The following is a 20,284-nucleotide window of genomic DNA, read 5'->3' as shown; positions in this document are numbered from 1 at the left end:
TCTTATGTTCTTTTAAGTAAGAATTTTTTATTTAAGTAACAATTTTTTTTTTATAATTAAAAGTCATTATTTTTTTAAGGCAAACTTCAAACTCATATTTTTGCCATGTTTGGTTTTGAAAAGGTATTAAAGAAAGAAAAAAAAAAAAAACTAAAAAAAGTTGTTTTTTTTGTTTGATTTTATTATGAAAAATATCAAAGAAAATAGAATATAATTAAAATTAATTAAAAATTTATCTATTTTAAAATAATTTAATTTTAAATATTAAAAAAAAATAAGTAAAATAAGTATAAAGAAACATATAAAAATAATTTATTAAATTTAAATTTATTTTAAATTCTTTTATTTTTTCTTTTCTTTCACTTTCCCTCCTTATTTTCTTCCCCTTCCATTTTCTCTCGAGTTTTTCGGACCGCCTAACCAAACATGGCCATTATATTGGAGTGATTATCAGTTTATATTGATATTTTCTTTTCACATATTTTCCAAAATGCAAATAAAAACTTTAATGTAAGTTCATTGGTTACTTTCAAATTTTAAATTAAAGCACCTCACAAAATAACGACAGTTGGACTCTGCAGATGCTGAGAAAAAGAGAGAGAAAGCAGGAGAAAATCCCAACCCTTATTTGGAGTTTTCTATTGGATGATCGGCTGTTTACCCTTTGAATGTCCTCAATTCAGATACTTCAAAGGGTAAGAAGAGGATATAATTGCTAATAACACACAACCGTTGAAGCCATAACAGTCTTTTTCCTCAATTTTCAAGGCCTCCCTCCCTCTCTTTGTCTCATTCCAACAAAACCCTAATCATATTTGCCCTTGTTTCAGTGTCTACTCCGTCATACATTGATACAGAATCTGGGTTTTCTGTTTTCTTTGGCTCCAAAAAGGGTATAATAATGGTTGCTTGTAGATACAGTGCAACTTTGTTTTTTCTGTTTTGGGTTTTCTTGAATTGGGGTTTTTGTATCAAATGCTTATGGTTTTTGTAAGTAGTTTGGAGAATGTTGATTTAACATTATTGAAAATTTTAACTTGGATAGGGAATTGAATTTCTTGGGCTATGATAGGCACATAGTTGGTTCAGGAATATGACATCTTTGTTGAATTGGGAATGGGAATTTGCAGATTGAATAAACATTGAGATACGTTGTTTATTTCTTCTAGATATTTTGTTGAAAGTGGCAGTGGGAGATTAATTGGATGGTTTGCTGTGAGGGATTGACAGGGATCCTCATGAAGAATTCGGCAAATGGAGAGGTGGACTCATTTTATGCAATTAGACCTGAATGCCAAAGTGATGTTCCGAAAATCCGATTTAAGCCGAGGGTAAGCATATCTGCATTTTTTTTTTTAATTGTTTGGGTCACGTTTATTTCATCTGTCATCTATACTATCACAGAAAGCCAAGTTCTTCTTGCCTCCTTTGGTGTCTTCTGGAATGGCTGTAGTTTCTTTTTTGTATCTGAGAAATTGATGTCCTAAAAATAATGCCAAAACACATTGCACCTTACAGGAACTTGGAAGAAGGATTAAGGGCATATTGATAATTTATTTAAAGTTGATGGAATCAATTACAATAGACCTTTTTCATGTCTTTCTCTCCCTGTCATATACCATCTCAAATTTTCAATACTATTCCACATCTCTTGTAGTCTTGAATTCAGAATTGTGCCAAAGGATGGTTTACAGCATTGCATATGCTCTGTCAGAGATGAGTGTGTTCACACTGAAAATCTGTGCTAAAAAATGTGGCAATAGCACCTCTTGAAGGCCTTGTTGTCCTAAACTGGAAATTATGTCTTTTGTTATCATTGGCTTATTGAGTGCATGCTGTAACTTCCCAAGATATCATCTTGCCACAATTTTGAATTAAAGAGTTGGGTTTGCATGGTTGTGTTTATAGTCCTCTTTTGCCATTTCACTATGACATGCTTATATGGGACTTGTTCTCTAAAAGCATTTTGCACCCTCTTTTTCTATTTTCACAGGCAGGGAAAACACTTAGTGCAAGAAGATGGCATGCTGCTTTCTCTCAAGATGGTCATTTAGATATAGAAAAAGTGCTTAGACGGATCCAACGAGGGGTAAACACTTTTAATTCATAATGTTGTTGTAGTGCTCCAACAAGGGTAAACACTTCTAATTCACAATGTTCTCGTAGTGCTCCATGTACAAACCTGCAAACTTGAGATACAATCTTTAGGACAAGTTGTTGATGAGTTTCTCTTTCTCTTATTTAATATTACAACTTATGTGACTCATTTGTATCTCTCATAATCTATTTTCACATAAATTATAGAGACTTTCTTTAAAATTTGAATATCAGTGTGATTAAAGGAAAAAAATAAAAGGCATTCCCAATTATACATCATTTGGACGTAAGCTTGTCAAAATGTTACTACTATTATGATATTTGAAGCTTCTTTCTGAACTTATGGAACAGAATTACTGTTGGACTTATTTAACTGGTAATAACTATGAAAGAGTTGCTGAATCATGAAGATTATTGCAAAAAATGTAATTCACTCTAGTTGGACATGTATCATCTAATTGGCCTCTAGTGGATAACCAATTTCTTTTGATTCTGAATTCAGTGAAAAAAAATCGCGTGCCTTGTACGTTAGGGCGATACAGGACTTCTAATTTATTTGATTTCCACATTAGTAATTGTATTCTGACTATATCCATTAAATGGCTATTTTTACATAGTCATCATTTTACTCACCGATTAAAGTACCCTTTCTATTGAAGAAAACGATAGAGATTTTAATAAATCATTATGATTAGTGTTCTATAGCTGGTTCCATGTCTTTGATTTTTTTCTTCTAGAACTTGAACTTGTGTTTATTGGAGCATTGATGTTTATCTTCTTGAATCTTGGGTATAAGGGAAGAAGAAACATAGAAGTGTTCCGGAAAATAGACCAAGGAAACGAAAGGTATCTGCATCAACCTTTATCCTTTATCTCAAAATTTGTAAAAGTATCCAACAAACCAGCAGTTTTTAAGAACATCTGCATGGAATTTGAGGTCCATGTCATTAATTTACAAACCACAGATAAACCATAAAAAATCCTAATGCAGCTGATGGAGTCAATATCTGAGGCATTATCTCTTAATTTTGTAGCAGTTTAAAGGTCCATGTAGTTTTCTTGTAATTCACAAAGCATTGAAAAACTTCTGACATTCTTGTAATTGCTAAGGTTAGTGAATGAGTTAGCGGATTCTGATATTGAAGGGAGAGCTTGATGGATCCTGATGGATAAACATTCTTTTGAAATTTGGATCTATACATCTTTTTTCTTTCCTCCTAACATCTTAAATCCTGTCCTGTTTGGGGATTACCCTTTTCTGTTTTAACTTCTTATTGTACTCATATTGCCATACTCATAAGCTAATATCTGATGGTAACTGTTGATTTTGCCATTTGCAGTATGCTTGTGGACTATATGTTTGATGCTTTTTCATGTATCAGATCGATATATTTTTACATAAAACATTCAATTAAATTTGGTGCTCATTCCAGGGTGTTCATCCATCAATCAAAGGGGTAGTTTGGGAGTTCTTGTTGGGTTGTTTTGATCCCAACAGCACCTTTGATGAACGAAATGAGCTCAGGCAACAGAGGAGGTAATATTTTCGTGCAAATTATGACTGTAAATATTGGACATAGCTCAAGTTCAGCACTGTTGGGAATCATTTTATTATGTCAGGTTATTATTTTTCCTCTTAGGTTTCAGCTTGAAAAGTATATGCTCATATAAGTTTCCAACTGCAATTTGGGCTTGACAATTGAACTACTGGATGATCAAGCAGTCCTGCTCTTGGGGGGGTATGATGGCATTAAAAAATATTAAGAGAAATATATTTTGGGGTGTAAACTATGTTTACTTGATGGGTTTGTGGTACTAATTGCTTTGGGTAATTATCAAAATGATATGCATTAGATTTCCTTTTATTTTTTGTCACAGACCATCTGGTTTGTTATTGCTTTATTTTTGTCACAGACCAGCTAGTTGGACCCTGTGAACTGGTTACCTTAAATTGTGGCCTCCAGTTTGAGTTTGAAATCATGGTTGCTAAGGTTGTTAAATAATGACAAAACCACAAAAGGGAGAACACAAAAAACAACACTCCATCTCTCAACATGATCTCAACTAGTCTACAAAATCAATCAAAGGCATTGAGCTTTCTTTAATGTATATCACATCCCAAACTAACAAGTTACTTAAGAACAAAAATTGCAAATCAGACTGCTCCTCATTTTTAAAAGCTCTTCCGGATTTTTGTCTAAAAAATACCTTCTTCCATTTTCTTCCTACAAGCAAGCTGTGCTAGCTTAATAGAATTTCTTTGACTGTAGAAGGGAGCACCTAAGCTTCACCAAATAAGGAGAGCAATAACTGCCATAAAATCATTAATTTGGCATAGTGAAGAAGAATGTGATTGATTGAGTCCCCTTTATTTGTATAAAAATCACATCTATTCTCTAATGACCACTGTCTTCTTTGAAGCTGATCTAATGTCAAAACTTCTCCCTAACAGGCTTCCTAAGAAAAAAAGCTTGCTTTAGTCAACACCTATGAATTCCAAAAAATGCCTGATGGGAAGGGTATTGTCCTTCCCGTCTCTAATACAAGGTAGAAACACGGATTCTAATGATCCCCCACTATCTCATCCCATAAATCTACCACTTGAGCATCTTTGGACAAATCAAGAGTATACGAGAAGGAAAAGGACACACCTAAGGCTCCTTCCCATACCACCTATCCTTCCAAAACTTTCACCTTGTTCCATTACCCACTTCAAAAGCAACCCTACTATTAACGAGGTCCCACACCTTCCTGATGGCTTTCCATCCTTCAACTTGGTACCCATCCACCTCAATATATTTAGTGTGCTCATGAAACATAGGATTACTAGCAATGTATGTAGTGACTTATTGTAGCAACACATAAATATTGGCTTCTTAGTTTCAACATCTAGTTTTTTCATAAGGTTTTGTATCCACATGAGCTTACAAGTAGCACGAGCCATATCACTGTACTCTGACCACAATATTTTGCTTCTTACTTCTCCAAGTTACCTGATTACCTCTCACGATAGTGTCATAACCACTAGTAGATTGCTTGTTGCATCGAAACTGACCTAATCAATATATGAATAAGTGACAATGTCAAGTTCAATGTTCATCTTACATAAAATAGCCATCCTAATTATTCCTTTCAAATTTCTAAGAATAGGGCAAAGTGCATAAACTGCATCTCAATGCACTTGTTTAGGACTCCATATGCTGATTAACAACACCTAAATCAAATGAAATATCAAGAAGAATTGTAGTCAAATATATAAGTTTTCCAACAGAACTTTTATGTGTTCTTGTATTAACAAAATCCACACTATTTACTTTGTCTAACTATGCATTAGGATCCATACATACATTTATGGGTTTCGGTCCTAACCTACCGGTCTCCATTAATCTTGCACATATTTTCTTTGAGACAAAACCAATCTTTTCTTGCTGCAAGCAACCTCAATGCCCAGGAAATATCTAAGCTATTGTAATTTCACCTATTCAATCCTACATATATAACTATCATATACAAATGTATCATCAACATAAACAATTAAAGCCACCATACCTAACCGTATACTCTTTACAAAGAGTGAGTGATCTTAGTAAACTTTAAAGAACAACAATGAGAGATTAGTACTCCACTAAGCTTATCAAACCATGCCTAAGGGGATTGTTTCAACCCATATATAACTTTTTTCAACCTACAGACCTTTCTTGACTACCCCTAAGCAACAAATGCTGGTTGCTCCATATCGATTTCTTCCTACAAGTCACTGTATACAAACGTATTTTTGACATCAAGTTGGTATAAAGGCTAGTCAAAATGAACAATCAAGGAAACTAACAAGTGCGCTGAGTTGACTCTAGTCATAGGTGAAAAAAATCTCACAATAATTAACACTATATGTTTGTGTATATCCTTTGGCAACCAGTCTTGCTTTCAACCTCTCAATAATACCTTCTGGGTGGTATTTGAAAACAAAAACCCACCTGCAACCAATAATTTCTTTTTTTCTCTGGTAAAGTAGTTAAATTCCATGTGTCATGGTTATACAAAGCATTCATCTCCTCTTCCATAGTAGCTTTCCGACCAGGATGATAGAAAGCTTCCTGGTAATTCTTGGAAATAACAATAATTGACAAAAATAAAGCAAAGGATTGAAAAATGCACAAAATCAAGGCATTTATAAATAGGATACTGACTAGTGGTTCTCTTATTTTTCTGAACAGCAATAGGGAGATCAATATTAGATGAAATCAAAGGATCAATAATAGGAGATAAACCTTTGTCAGAAGTTGACCATTGAATGACAGGTTGTTCAACTAGAGGAGCAATCTCAGTCCTGGTCACTTTCATGCTCATGTAGACCTACAAAAGTTTCTGAGACCAGTGAACTTTGGAAACTGATGATGTAACCAGTTCAGACATAGGAATAATAAGAAGAGGAAGATTATTAGCTCAAGACGAGTTATTCATCAAGAATCAACCCTTCAGAAGAAAAAAAGGGGTAAACTAAAAAGATATTACGTCTACACAAGTATCCACCTGTAGTTAGATAAAGCATTTGTAACCTTTTTAGTTCTGGAATACCCAAGGATGGCACTTTGTGGCCCGAGGAGAATTTATCTGAACCTAAAGCCATATAATGCACAAAGCAAACACATCTGAGCCATGGATGAAGAGAAAACAATGAAAGGTTTGAATATAAAACAGAAAATGAGGATTGATTACCAAGTACACTGGATAGGAAATTATTAATGAGAAAACAAACAGTAAAAATAACATCGCTTCAACACTTTTATGGAATTTGCATATGAAAAAAGGAAGTGAAGAAACGACTTCCAAAAGGTGTTTTTTTCTCTTCGCCTCTCCATCTTGTTGGGGAGCGTAAGAGCTGGATGTCTAATGAATAATCTTTTTTTTTTTTATAGGTGTCTAATGAATAATCTTATTATTCTTACAAAATTAGTGATAGAAGAATATAAGAATTCCAAAGCATTATCTGAACAAAAATGTTTTAATGGACACATTAAACTGAATTTTTGTTGTATGAAAAAAGGACTAAAATATAGAAGCAATTTCTGATTTATCTTTTTAACAAATGTAACAAAGTAACTCTAGAATAATCATTAATAAAACTTAAGAAATACTTAAATACTAAAATGCTAGGAAGTAGGAACACGATATGAACCCTAAATGTCTGAATGAAATTAGATGAAAAGGACTAGAATTCGCAGGCTTGGCATTCTAACTTGGACTTTGATATATCTGGAAATTCCATAAACTGAAGAATATGAAGTGGAGGGTGACCCAATTGAGAATGCCACTACATTGAAGAAACTAAGGGTGTAAAAAGGTGTGATTTGATCAGTTTTTGAAGGAAAATTAATTGAACCAACATGGTCAGTTTATGCTTGAATCAATTGAACCGGCCTTTTAGTAATGGATAAATCTAACCAAACTAAGCTTGTTTAAGGTTGGTTTGGTTCGGTTTAGATGATAGGTTGGATGGAATTTAATTTAGGTTTGTCCAATTGGTTTTTAAAGTCAACTTGAGTTTGAAATTTAAAATACATTTAAATTTCTATGCCAAAATATAATGAATGCATTTAAAAATTTAGTTGATCATAGCTTGATATCATTGAATTACTTTAATAAAGTTAACACAGTGTACGTAGTAATAAATATAAAAAAAATCCATCCAACATCGAACAATTAAAAATCACAAGAGATATAAGTCATAGAATATCGTCTTGGTTTAATTTTTATCAGTTATGAACAGGACAGACGGTTCCTTCTCCCAATACTTGGGATTTAGAATCGTTAGCAAGAATAACAAATGAATTTATGGACAAATTAGGAATGTTTGAAAAAATTGAAGACTTACCAGTCATTTGGGAAGAGGCTATTGAATCTATAATTCAAGTGGAAGAATGGGAGGTAGAAGAAAATAAAACAGTGGTAGTATATGAATGACCCAAAATAGCAGTCTCTGTGGAACTAGATGACTGACTCACTGATTGAAGACATTGGTTGAGAAGAAGATTATACTCTTCTTGTGTAAGCATGATGGGAATGCTAGCATTACTAGGTGAGAAAACCATAGGAATAGGAGAAGAGTAAGTGTTATTAACTAGAAAAGAATAAACTGAATTTGTAAATTTTATATACTGCACTTCAATAATAACCCCAGTACTCAGATTACAGTATACCCTCACAAATAATTATCAACAGAGGTCATGTAAGTGGCTTGCCATGCTATCCTCTATGTTCTTGTGTTGATTTATTTGTCTTTGACCTTCATAATTTTGCAGTGAAAACTGAAAACCATATGTATAGGCATAAATTGAATTTCGATTGAATTTATATTGATCTTTTTAGGCAGCAGTATGGTGCACTGAAGGCTGAGTGTCAAAAGATGGCGCCTGTTATTGGCAGTGGAAAGTTTATTACAACACCGATTGTCACTGTAGATGGTCGACCAGTACAAGATCTTTCCACCAATGACAATTCACAGGATGATATCAGAGCCACATCAACACCCTCTCCTCTCGATTCACCTTTAGATGATGGGGGGCATGTAGATGATGCTGTGCCAGACAAGAAAGTGATTCAGTGGAAGCTCATGTTGCACCAAATTGGTATGCAAATTGTGCAAAACTTAGTTTAAAATAGAGTTTTGAAGTTAATTTTGCTTCGGTTTGCTGCATTGTTTTTACTCCTTTATTTGCTTCTTGCCCCTGCCACAGTGACTCTCAATGCGATTTCATGCAGCTCCGTTCTAGCTTATTAAACATCTTCGTGCTAATAACTTGTACTTACTTAGACACACCAATGCAACTAGGATATTGACCATTGTGTTAGGCCCAACATGGATATCTCATCGCCAATGAGTTACACCTGGGTTGGAAGTGCCAAACAAAACATTTAACCCTGTAGAATATGCCAAACTGAGAGTAAACTTGTTACATAGGGATATACCGTCTCTTTTTCTGCCTATCAGAAAAAGAAAAAGAAAAGGCTTCTGTATTTCCATTCAAATTGTACTGGGCTTATCTTGTGATTGTTGGTATATTTTATTGGTCTCCTATAAATCATGACATACCAAACTCAATAAAGCCCTTAATCCTAACTTCTTTGAGTTGCCTATATCAGTTCTTTTTCTCCATTCAGCTTTGTCTACAGATATGTTCTCCATTGTATCCTTGAAATTAAGCCCTTTTTTCTATTAAATTCTTTCAATGTCCAATAATCCTTAACATGACCTATGAAATTTGGCCTGTAGGTTTAGATGTTGTTCGCACAGATCGAACACTTATGTTTTATGAGAATGAAGCCAATCAGGCGAAGCTCTGGGATGTTCTTGCAGTCTATGCCTGGATGGACAATGATATTGGTTACTGCCAAGGTAATTTACTGTAAATTTCCGAATTTTTGACTGAAAAAATTAAAGATTTAACATTGGTAGCTTAATCTTTCTTGAGCAGGAATGAATGATATTTGCTCTCCTATGGTAATTCTCATTGAAAATGAAGCGGATGCATTTTGGTGCTTTGAGCGAGCAATGCGTAGATTGGTATGCATCTATTTTTTCTCCTTGAAGGTGACGTTCACAAATGTGATTGAGTATTCCTTGTTCATCAAAATATTCTGACAAGGTACTGTTCCATAATTTGGACATACCAGTATTATTGCATACCTGGTAGCCAAACTTTCGAGTGATATAAAAAAGGATCAACTGTCTAGCTGATTCTATTCTTTGTGATTCAGAACTCTAGTTGAAGGTCCTTCTTTAAAAACTGTCTTCAACTTTTAACTGGAGTCCTATTCTCCAATCCCGTTCTTCTGCTTCAAGAATAATGGAAGAACTATTTGAACACATTTTTTATGTTGACTTAAATCATTATTAAATGAAGAGACCATTTGTTTTCTTCCAAAGATTCATTTTCCTTGGATTTTTCCATTTCTTCTACTTTTTCTATGTTTTGTTGCTTGGTGAATAATCCCCCTGCATAGTTGAGAAACATAAATCTTCTACCATGTAATCATGAATCTAATTTCAGATCTTATTGTTGGCATCTAGCCTCTCAATGACATGAAGCAAACTTTGGTTTAACTCCTGCTAGTGATGAGACTATGATAAAGGGTTCCTATGTCTTGAGAGTGAGTGTAGTTGAAATTAGGGTTCTGTGATGGATAATGGAAAGACAAGAAAAGTACAATGGAAACAAATGACTAAGATAAATTAGAGGTAGCTACAGTAGGTAGCAATTTTATGAAAAAGTTCATTGAGTTGGTTTGCTCATGTGCTGTGAAAATCAATGACCGTACCTGTAAGAAAGTCAATATTCATCAAGGAATTACAAGGAGATGCCAAAATGGACATGTTTAGTTGGAAAAAAAGATGTAATAGTGTAATACAAGTTGACACCTGATATGGCAGTAGGTAGTGTGGAATACTGAAAAGGCAGATGCATGTAACCGACCCTGAATAACTGGAATTAAGGCTTAGTTGAGTGTTGAGTTGAGTTGGATTCTTGCTTGTGATCGGTAGTTAATAAAAGATCATTACATTGTTTTTAACTGATATTGATATTTGTTACTATTTAACAAGTGACGTTAGAAGTTAAAACTAATTACAAAGTGCAAGCTTGCTTTTTCATATTCTGCGTGAAAATGAAATACTTAAAGAAATGTTTTTTCCCCTGCTGTCTGGAATACTAGCATCATTTTTCCTAGCCTCCCTTAGGTATTATTATCTTTCACATTTTCCTTTCTTTTTTCTTCTCCTTATGTATGTTTTTAGGTGTGGGATTTTGTGCCCACCAGTGTGGAAGGGGTTCTAGGTGGTTGCTTAACAGTTTATCAACTGCAATTAATAGAGGAGGGTTACATATGAAGTAGCCCCTTCAAAGGATATGGAACAAATTTGAATCATTGAATACGTTAACACTGGAGACCTTGAGCTATGCTCATGCTAAACCCTCTTTTCTCCCATGTATTTATTCATCATATCATTCTTTTTATCAAAAGTATGTCCCCAAGTTTGGACCTGTGGAAAACTAGATTTTTTTTTAACTATGGAGTCATTTAACTAGACTTAGCAAGTTTGGCATTTTTGAGAGAGAAACAAATGTGTCTAGAACTTCTGTTTTAAATAGTTACTTTATAGGAACTCCTGATTTAAATAGATTTGTTGCCGGTACTTCTCGTTATTTTTGCTAATTTTGAATTTCTACAGATATCCTAGTTTTGACACTTTTAAGCAAAAAATCTGGCATCTCTTGTTTCTAGTATTTCAGAGTTGTTATGCCTATCAAATATAAATTATTTGTGCTGAATTGGGTTCCTTAAACCTGATAAGATGGTTCTTTAATGCACTGACTGTTCATTTTCTTATGCAATGATGCTTTTAAGAAGTATCCAGATTTATTTCTCTTGAATCATGAAAATGCATGCACAATTTGTTAATTTGTTTCATTTTTTCAAATCTTTTCTTTTAAATCAAAATGGTTAAACAGTTGCCTTAGATAGAGTGGGAATCACACATACACGCACGCACGCACGAACATGCACTGACACCAACTGCAGCTGGAATTAAGTTTTAAACAGAATTGGAGAATTCCACCTTCTCTTTAAATTATCAGGTGCCTAAAAATTTCTTTTCACAAGTCAAACACATACACACACGCACATGTATATGGATTGTCACTGTGTGTGGTATTTGTTTCAATCTTAATTATGACAGATCTTGATTCTACTTGATAATTAGGATTCATCATTGTGCAATTGTTTTATATTCGCCTATAATAAAATTGGAAGTGACTTTATTTGCTGTTGCTTTTTGTCTCAGAATTATACCTCAATTTAGGCTTGTATGGCATTTCACATTATTTAATCTTTTTAATGTTTCAGGCTACTTGAGTTTAAAACTCATATCCCTCTTCTTCCCTTTTTTACTTTTTTTTTTTTTTTGTGCCAAAAAAGAGAGAAAATTTCAGGGTTAGTACCAATTCTATAGGTGTGCAATCTCAGCTGGGTACACTTTCAGAAATAATTAAAGCGGTTGATCCTCAGCTCCATCAACACCTTGGTATGCTGACCATTCCTTTAAAATTTATTTATTTATTTAGCTTTTTTGTCAGGTTAGTTGTATTCACACTTAGTTTTAATCCTCGCCATAATGCTTGTTTTACTGAGAAGTCCACTTCCAAATTTTATTGTTCTAGGAAAACAAAGACATTGGGTATATTTTATCTTTATTAGAGTTCTGGTCATATCCTTGAGATGAATGACAGTTTTGCTGCTATTTTCAAGTTGTTCTTTTTGGTCTTCTTCTTCTTCAAATCTCCTTTTGTATATCTTGGAAGTATTACTTGTCCTATGCTTGTATTTAAAAATTATAAATCTGTTTGCTTCTGATCCAAAAAAGAAATTATATTCATTAGAGATAATTTTGATTGTTTAATTTATTTTTACTCATCAATTTTCAATACCATTTAAGATTAAAACCTTTTAACATTACTATCGTTGTGGAAGGAAAAAACTCAACATTCCACTATATTTCATAATGAAAAAACTCAAGATTCCACTATATTTCATAATGATTACATTCCCCTCTATATATAGATGATAATACTCATCTATTTTAGGGATATTTACAACTTACCTAAAAAAATCAAAACTACCTAAAACAGAAAGCTATAAAAACCGAAACTCATATCTACGAATTTGGTAACAGACTACCAAATCCCCTAAAATCATGGGATAAGAAAAGATGATCTGTTAGCTGTAGATTTCCTCAATCTTAGCCCCTAACATTGCTGACAGATCATCAAATTAAATCTTCCTATAATTCTACACTCCCCCTCAAGCTGGGCGGTAAATATTTATTAACCCCAGCTTGGAACTCAGATCATCAAACACCTTTCTCGGTAGAGCCTTAGTAAGAATGTCAGCTGTTTGAAGGCATGTAGGCACGTACAACATCTTGATTATTCCTTCCTCTATCTTCTCCTTTATGAAATGTCGATCAATTTCCACATGTTTTGTTCTATCATGATGTACTAGATTTTTTTGCAATGCTGATTGCTGACTGATTATCACAGAACATTTTCATAGGTTCTTTATCTGAAATCTTTAATTCCTTTAGCACCCTTCTTAACCATATTCCCTCACAAATGTCGTGTGCCATTGCCCGGAATTCAACTTCTGCACTGCTCCTTGACACCACTAATTGCTTCTTACTTCTCCATGTGACTAGATTACCCCACACATATGTGCAGTATCCTGAAGTTGATCTTCGGTCTTGTACTGATCCTGCCCAATCCGCATCACTGAACACTTCAATATCTCTTCTTTGGTTCTTCTCAAAAAATAATCCTTTACCTGGTGTTAGTTTCAGGTATCTCAAGATTCTATACATAGCCTCCATGTGTTCTTCATTTGGATTATTCATGAATTGACTTACCATGCTGACAGAAAAACCAATATCTGGTCGTGTGTGAGATAGGTATATTAGTTTACCCACTAATCTTTGGTATCTCCCTTTATCCACGGGTGCACAATTTTCCTTAGCTCCTAGTTTGGTTGTTGGATCCATAGGAGTATCTGCTGGCTTACACCCAAGCATTCCAGTCTCTTTTAAGAGATCCAGGACATATTTTCTTTGTGAGACAGAGATTCCCTTTCTTGACCTTGCAATCTCCATACCTAGGAAGTATTTGAGATTCCCAAGGTCCTTGATCTCAAATTTTGCAGCTAGAAAACTTTTGATGGTGCAGATTTCCTCTTCATAATCTCCCATTAGAATTATGTCATCACAATGAGGACAACAAGCTTTCCTGCAAGAGAGTGTTTACCAAATAGAATATGGTCCGTCTAACATTGGGAGTAGCCATGTTTCTTAACTACCTTTGTGAATCTTTCAAACCAGGCTCTTGGAGATTGCTTGAGCCCATATAGAGATCTCCTAAGTTTACAAACTTTGTTGCGTGTAGTTTGTGTCTCAAATCCTGGAGGAATTTCCATGTAAACTTCTTCAGCTAGGTCCCCATTTAGGAATGCATTCTTGACATCTAGTTGGTGGAGAGGCCAGTCAAGGTTTGCAGCCAAAGATAGTAGAACCCGAACTGTGTTTAACTTGGCTACAGGGGCAAATGTCTCCTCATAGTTGATTCCGTATGATTGAGTGAATCCCTTTGCAATCAGTCGTGCCTTGAATCGATTAACACTCCCATCTTCATTATATTTGACTATGAAGATCCATTTGCAGCCTACTGGGCATTTTCTGGTTGGTAATTCTGAGATTTCCTAGGTTCCATTTTTTTCAAGTGCATGAATTTCTTCATACACTGCTGATTTCCACTCAGGTGAGCCAAGAGCTTCTTGTATATTATTAGGAACCTGGATGTTGTCGAGGTTGGCAACAAATGTTTTGAACTTCGGTGACAGTCCTTCATATGACACAAATGTGTATATAGGGTGTTTTGTGCATGATCTTACACCTTTTCTCACAGCAATAGGAAAGTCACTATCATCATTAGTTTCGGGATTATAGTTGCCTGATGGATCTTCACTTGATTTAGAACTTGGGTTAGACTCTTGGGTTTGCTCAAGAGATGCTTGTTGTTCCATCTCCTTTTGGTTCTTTCTCCTTCTTGAGTAGGTAATCAACTCATCATTCTTTGTTGATTGAATAGTGTCCAGATTTTGAGGAGGTGGATTAGTAGGCGGATTGTTGGTTTGATCTTGAGAAGGAGATTCTAGGAAGTGAGGAGACTCAAGGAAGAGATTTTGAGGAGGAATGGATTCATGATTTAGTGATGGGCAGGGTTGGTCAGAATTAGGAGAGAAATGAGATGATTCTTCAATATCCCAAAGCTGGTATTCCTGGATAAAATTAGTCTCCCCTTGAATATCAGATTTGGAGAAATAAGGTTGTTGCTCAAAGAAGGTGACATCCATGGAGTGATAGAACCGTTTAGTGGCCTGTGAGTAACACTTATATCCTTTTTGAGTTGGAGAGTACCCAAGGAAAATACATTTAAGAGCTCTAGGATCAAGTTTGTCCCTGTGTTGTTGATGGACATGGACAAAAGCTGAGCACCCGAAAACTTTGAATGGGATTGTGGAGATGAGACGAGTATTGGGAAAGGATTGAAGAAGAATTTGACCGGGAGTCTGGAAGTCGAGAATATGAGATGGCATCCTATTTATGAGATAGGCGACAGTGAGGATGGCTTCACCCTAGAAAAATTTTGGTACATGGGTAGAGAACATTAGGGAGCGAGCAACATCAAGAAGATGCCAGTTTTTTCTTTCAGTAATACCATTTTGCTGAGGAGTGTTGACACAGGAACTTTGGTGAACTATACCATGACTCAAAAGATAATCATTAAGAATGGAGTTGAAATACTCTTTGGCATTGTCAGTTTTCAAAATTTGGATTTTTGCTTGGAATTGTGTTTGGATCATGGTGTTGAAGGTTTTGAAAATCTGGTTTGCCTCTGATTTTTCTTTCATGAGGAATAACCATGTGAGTCTAGTGTGATCATCAATAAATGAAATGAACCAGGAACATTTTTTATCTTAGAAGGACCCCATACATCACTATGAATCATGGAAAAAGGTTGAGATGCTTTGTAGGATCGGTTAGGATAAGAATTACGAATATGTTTAGAAAATTGACATATCTCACATTGAAACTCATTTGGATTTTTATTATGGAATAATAAAGGAAACAACTTCTTAAGATATAAGAAATTTGGATGACCTAACCTATAGTGCCACAACATAATTGCACTATCATTATTAGACTGACTCATAGACAAAAAAATAGGACTCTTGGACACTGAATAATCAGAATGATGAGTTGATCCTTGAGGAGGATCATTAACCTCTAGAAGATAGAGCCCCGAACATATCTTAGCACTACCAATCGTCTTCCCCGAGTCCAAGACCTGAAATTCACACAGATTTGAGCCAAATTTAGTAACACAGTTGAGATCCCGAGTGAGTTTACTAATGGACAGTAAATTGCAATTTAATTTTGGCACAAGGAGAACTGAATCAAGAGTGATGTTCTTTGAAACTCTAATAGAACCTGTACCAGCCACCTTTGAGAGTGAACCATCGGCTATTCTCATAGTTAAATTTTTATAGCATGGATTGTAAGTGGAAAAAAGCTTCTCATCTCCAGTCATATGATCATATGCTCCTAAGTCTATAATCCATGGACTTAGCTTCTCCTTGTTAACATTTAGAGCACTCAAACAATTACCTTTTTGTGCCAAGGAACCATTACCAACCACAGTGGGGGCAAGTGCAGGCAAGGATTGGCTAAACAATTTCTGTAAGACTTCTATCTGTTCCTTGCTAAAGGGAGTGGGTTTGGGTGATGGTTTTTCATCCATGGAGACGAGGTTGCCCCGTCCTTCTTTGTCATTGGCAAACTGGGGAGGCTTCCAGTTTGCAGGTTTGCCGTGAATCTTCCAGCAGGTGTCCTTGGTGTGACCAGGACATTGACAATGATCACACCATGGTCGCCCTTTCTTTGGTTTGTGATCATTGTTGTTGGATGGATTTCCTCTAACTGCAAGGGCTGAGCTCTCAGGATTTGTCATAGAATCTTGAGAGCCCATCATGATCTTCTTTCGATTTTCCTCTTTCCGAACTTCTGAAAATGCTTCCCGAATATTTAGTAGTGGTTTGGATCCTAAGATTCTTCCTCGTACTTCATTGAGATTCTTATTTAATCCAATCAGAAATTTGTATATTCTTTTCCGTTCAATAATCTGTCTATACCTGATTCCATCACCCGGACAGTTCCAATTGTGCTCCTCGAACAAGTCCAGCTGCTGCCAGTAGCGATTGAGTGTGTTGAAGGACTAAGTCACCGTTAACTCTCCTTGGCGGAAGTCATGGAGAACACTCTCCACCTCGAACAATTCCGACGTATTCTCATTGTTAGAATACATTTCCTTGGTAGCGTCCCAAATCTCCTTTGTTGTTCCATAGAGAAGAAAATTTTCTCCAATGTCATTTGTCATGGAATTAATGAGCCATGACATGACCATATTATTTTCAGCATTCCAGACTTTGAACTTTTCATCTGTCTTGTTCGATTTGGCAACAACTCCATTGAGATAATCGTCTTTTCCCTTTTCGCATATGAACATCATTACGGAATGGGACCATTGGAGATGGTTGTTCCCATTTAGTTTGTGTCCTATAATGGGCATGAGGTTACTATTTGCACTACTGTTGCTGGAAGCCATGGCTTCCTGATTGGTGGTGATTTGGGAAACGATAGCAGTTGAATCACGTTTGCCGTATTTGGTTATATAAGGGAATTAGGGTTCAGAGAATGCTCTGATACCATATCGTTGTGGAAGGAAAAAACTCAACATTCCACTATATTTCATAATGATTACATTCTCCTCTATATATAGATGATAATACTCATCTATTTTAGGGATATTTGCTACTTACCTAAAAAAATCAAAACTACCTAAAACAGAAAGCTATAAAAATGGAAACTCATATCTACGGATTTGGTAACAGACTACCAAATCCCCTAAAATCATGGGATAAGAAAAGATGATCTGTTAGCTGTAGATCTCCTCAATTTTAGCCCCTAACATTGCTGACAGATCATCAAATTAAATCTTCCTATAATTCTACAATTACTATTGACAAAAAATAAACTAACAAATCAACTAGACAAATTTATATGTATAATTGGTGTAAATATGCAACTTCATGTAGTAACCTAAATTTTCTGGTGGGAATGCTATTGCTATGCTATAATTATATTTTCTTAGCTGTGGTAATCTGCACAAATTTTCTGTGAGAATTTGATTGATCATGTACTATTTTCTGTTTTGTGCATGCACAAATATGTGACAATGGTATACCATATAAACAAAGAACTTCCAATATTTGAATGTCATTCATGCATGTTGTCTTTATACAGTTTTTGTTTTTCCTTTACTTTTTGATATGTATGTCTGCTCATTGTATTGTCAAAATTTGCTTGATATCGGTTTTTTCTTCGGCTTCGCGCTATTGTCTTGGTGGTGGGTGTGGAAGTCTTCACAAAACTCATATATTACACTTAGCTGTGTTGTTGGATATCCAAATTGGCCTTATTTTATAGTTTCAAGCATTTCCATGTATTTTTATTTTTAAATATTATTGCAGGTACGTTGGTTACTATTTTTTACATGAGCACTATATTTTCCTCGTTACATTGACAATTTTGGATAACATCTTTGACTTGATATAGTTTGCTTATGGTACTTAAGTTGTTGAGATGGCGAAAGATGAGAAAAGTATGAAAAAGAACCCATGAAAATTCGGTCCTATCCCAACTCCCTAAAATATGCCAAAAGCTATTTCTGCTGTTACAGAGAGAGGCCTGTAATGTAAGATGTATGTATGTGCACTCACACTTAAAAAACAGGGCCTGAGAGAGGCCAATAGATGTATGGTAATGGATGGACAGATGCATATGTGCACACACTTCAAAAAGGCCCTTCTTGATCATTCTCAATTTGTTATATTTCAGAGAGAATCTAGATGCTTGTGACGTAGGACACATGTATCTGTGCAGACTTAAAAACAGGTCCTTAGAGAGGCCAGAGATGCATGGTAATGTAGAGATGATCATATATGTGCATATACTTCAAAATAGGCCCTTCATGGTCATACTTGTTTTGTTCTGTTTGGCAGAGGATCTAGATGGGGGGGAATATCTATTTGCATTTCGGATGCTGATGGTACTTTTCCGTAGGGAGTTCTCTTTTGTGGATGCATTGTACCTATGGGAGGTAAGAAGTAAGAACCAATATAATGTTTGAATCCTTCCCATTCATGGGCTATCTTTTATAAATGACAAGCCACTGTTATTGAAAATTTTTCTTCGAATTTGTCTGGGTTCTATTCTAGTATTTTCTGTTGATTGGCTTATCTTTAGACCAAACAAAATTTGATTTCAGTTGATGTGGGCCATGGAATACAACCCAAACATTTTCTCATCATATGAGGAGTCAAGTGCTTCTGCAGATAAAAGTTCTACACAAAACACAAATGGCAAGATGCTGAAGAAGTGTGGGAAATTTGAGAGAAAAAATGTGAAGACCGGATATAAGAACCAACACAGTTCTCTTGCTGTTTTTCTTGTTGCAAGCGTCCTTGCAACCAAGAACAAGCGATTCTTGAAGGAGGCCAAGGGTCTGGATGACGTTGTAAAGGTCTCTTTCTCTCTGTGTGTGATGGCCTTTTTTTTTTTTCTGTCTACATTGATCTTAAGAATGGTAGAACTACATATCCAGATCTTGGGTGACATTACTGGAAATTTAGATGCAAAAAAAGCATGCAACGAGGCTTTGAAACTTCACAAAAAGTACCTGAGCAAGGTAATAAGCTCCATCTTTTTATCAGTCCTAAACTTCTATCTGGGCATGAAAATAACATTTAAATAGATACCCAAGCTTCTTAACTATTTTGTTTTCCCATGCAGGCAAAGAAATCATAGATGTTGGTGGAGAGCATCGATCTGTTTTAGGTTAACCCAACTGATGGTGGCATTGGGAGCATTTGGCATGTTACTGAGGTTTTGGCTTTAATTTTTAGAACTTTTTCCCACATTTATTACCATTTCTTCTCCAAGGATTTGTTGATTTTAGCTGTAAAAACCTTCTGCATAAGATTTTGTCACGAGTTGTATCTGTAGAGCCTATTGGTATCTTTGAAGAACAAGAAACAATAGAATCAGAACCTTTTTTTTTTTTCACATTATTTGGTCTTTGTAATATACCATTTTTTATTCATTCATTCTTTTTTTTTTTTGGCTGAATGACCTTGCCAAAACAAGGCATCAATTTTTAACGTGCAACTAAAAACAACCTAAAATACATCTAGATGAATTATCTTAAAGTGAAATTAAGAAATTTCCTAAAATGTCACTAAGTGAACTAAGCCAAGGCACCACTTAGTGAGTTAAGTTAAAGTGTAATTAAGTGAGTTGAACCTAAAGTGCCATTAAATGAACTAAGTTAAGGTGTCATCAAATAAGTTAAGCTAAAGTGTAACTAAGTGAGTTGGGTTAAAGTGTAATTAAGTGAGTTGAATCTAAGGTGCCACTAAGTGAACTAGGTTATAGTAAACCAAATGAGTACAATGAACCACCAAGGGATGG

At 35.1% G+C, this 20,284-nt stretch overlaps 1 protein-coding gene across 5 annotated transcripts; it reads left to right on the top strand.

The window, feature by feature from the left end:
• The first annotated feature begins 564 nt into the window (after window positions 1–564).
• On the top strand, window positions 565–19,884 carry LOC117919019 (GTPase-activating protein GYP7). 5 transcript variants are annotated; one of them, XM_034836032.1, is made up of 13 exons: window positions 565–695; window positions 831–893; window positions 1,170–1,331; window positions 1,994–2,089; window positions 3,531–3,634; window positions 8,464–8,723; window positions 9,368–9,490; window positions 9,570–9,658; window positions 12,070–12,175; window positions 18,817–18,914; window positions 19,083–19,337; window positions 19,419–19,502; window positions 19,607–19,884. In XM_034836032.1, exons 3-13 carry the CDS (start codon window positions 1,206–1,208, stop codon window positions 19,619–19,621), a joined length of 1,356 nt encoding a protein of 451 aa, XP_034691923.1. In that variant the 5' UTR covers window positions 565–695; window positions 831–893; window positions 1,170–1,205; the 3' UTR covers window positions 19,622–19,884. The 5 variants fall into 5 exon arrangements, with proteins under 5 accessions (XP_034691923.1, XP_034691925.1, XP_034691926.1 ...); XM_034836034.1 differs by having other exon boundaries at window positions 566–695; window positions 1,231–1,331; XM_034836035.1 differs by lacking the exon at window positions 831–893 and having other exon boundaries at window positions 566–695; window positions 1,231–1,331.
• The last annotated feature ends 400 nt before the right edge of the window (window positions 19,885–20,284 follow it).

This window comes from Vitis riparia, chromosome 7 (assembly GCF_004353265.1).
Source record: "Vitis riparia cultivar Riparia Gloire de Montpellier isolate 1030 chromosome 7, EGFV_Vit.rip_1.0, whole genome shotgun sequence".
In the NCBI taxonomy this organism is placed as follows: domain Eukaryota; kingdom Viridiplantae; phylum Streptophyta; class Magnoliopsida; order Vitales; family Vitaceae; genus Vitis; species Vitis riparia.
This window is presented reverse-complemented; position numbering and strand designations above follow the sequence as displayed.

Coding starts and splice junctions, on each gene's coding strand:
- LOC117919019 (XM_034836032.1), top strand. CDS start 1,206: ATGGTTTGCTGTGAGGGATTGACAGGGATCCTCATGAAGAATTCGGCA. Junction 9,491..9,569: donor TGATATTGGTTACTGCCAAG/GTAATTTACTGT, acceptor TTTCTTGAGCAG/GAATGAATGATATTTGCTCT. Junction 18,915..19,082: donor ATGCATTGTACCTATGGGAG/GTAAGAAGTAAG, acceptor ATTTGATTTCAG/TTGATGTGGGCCATGGAATA.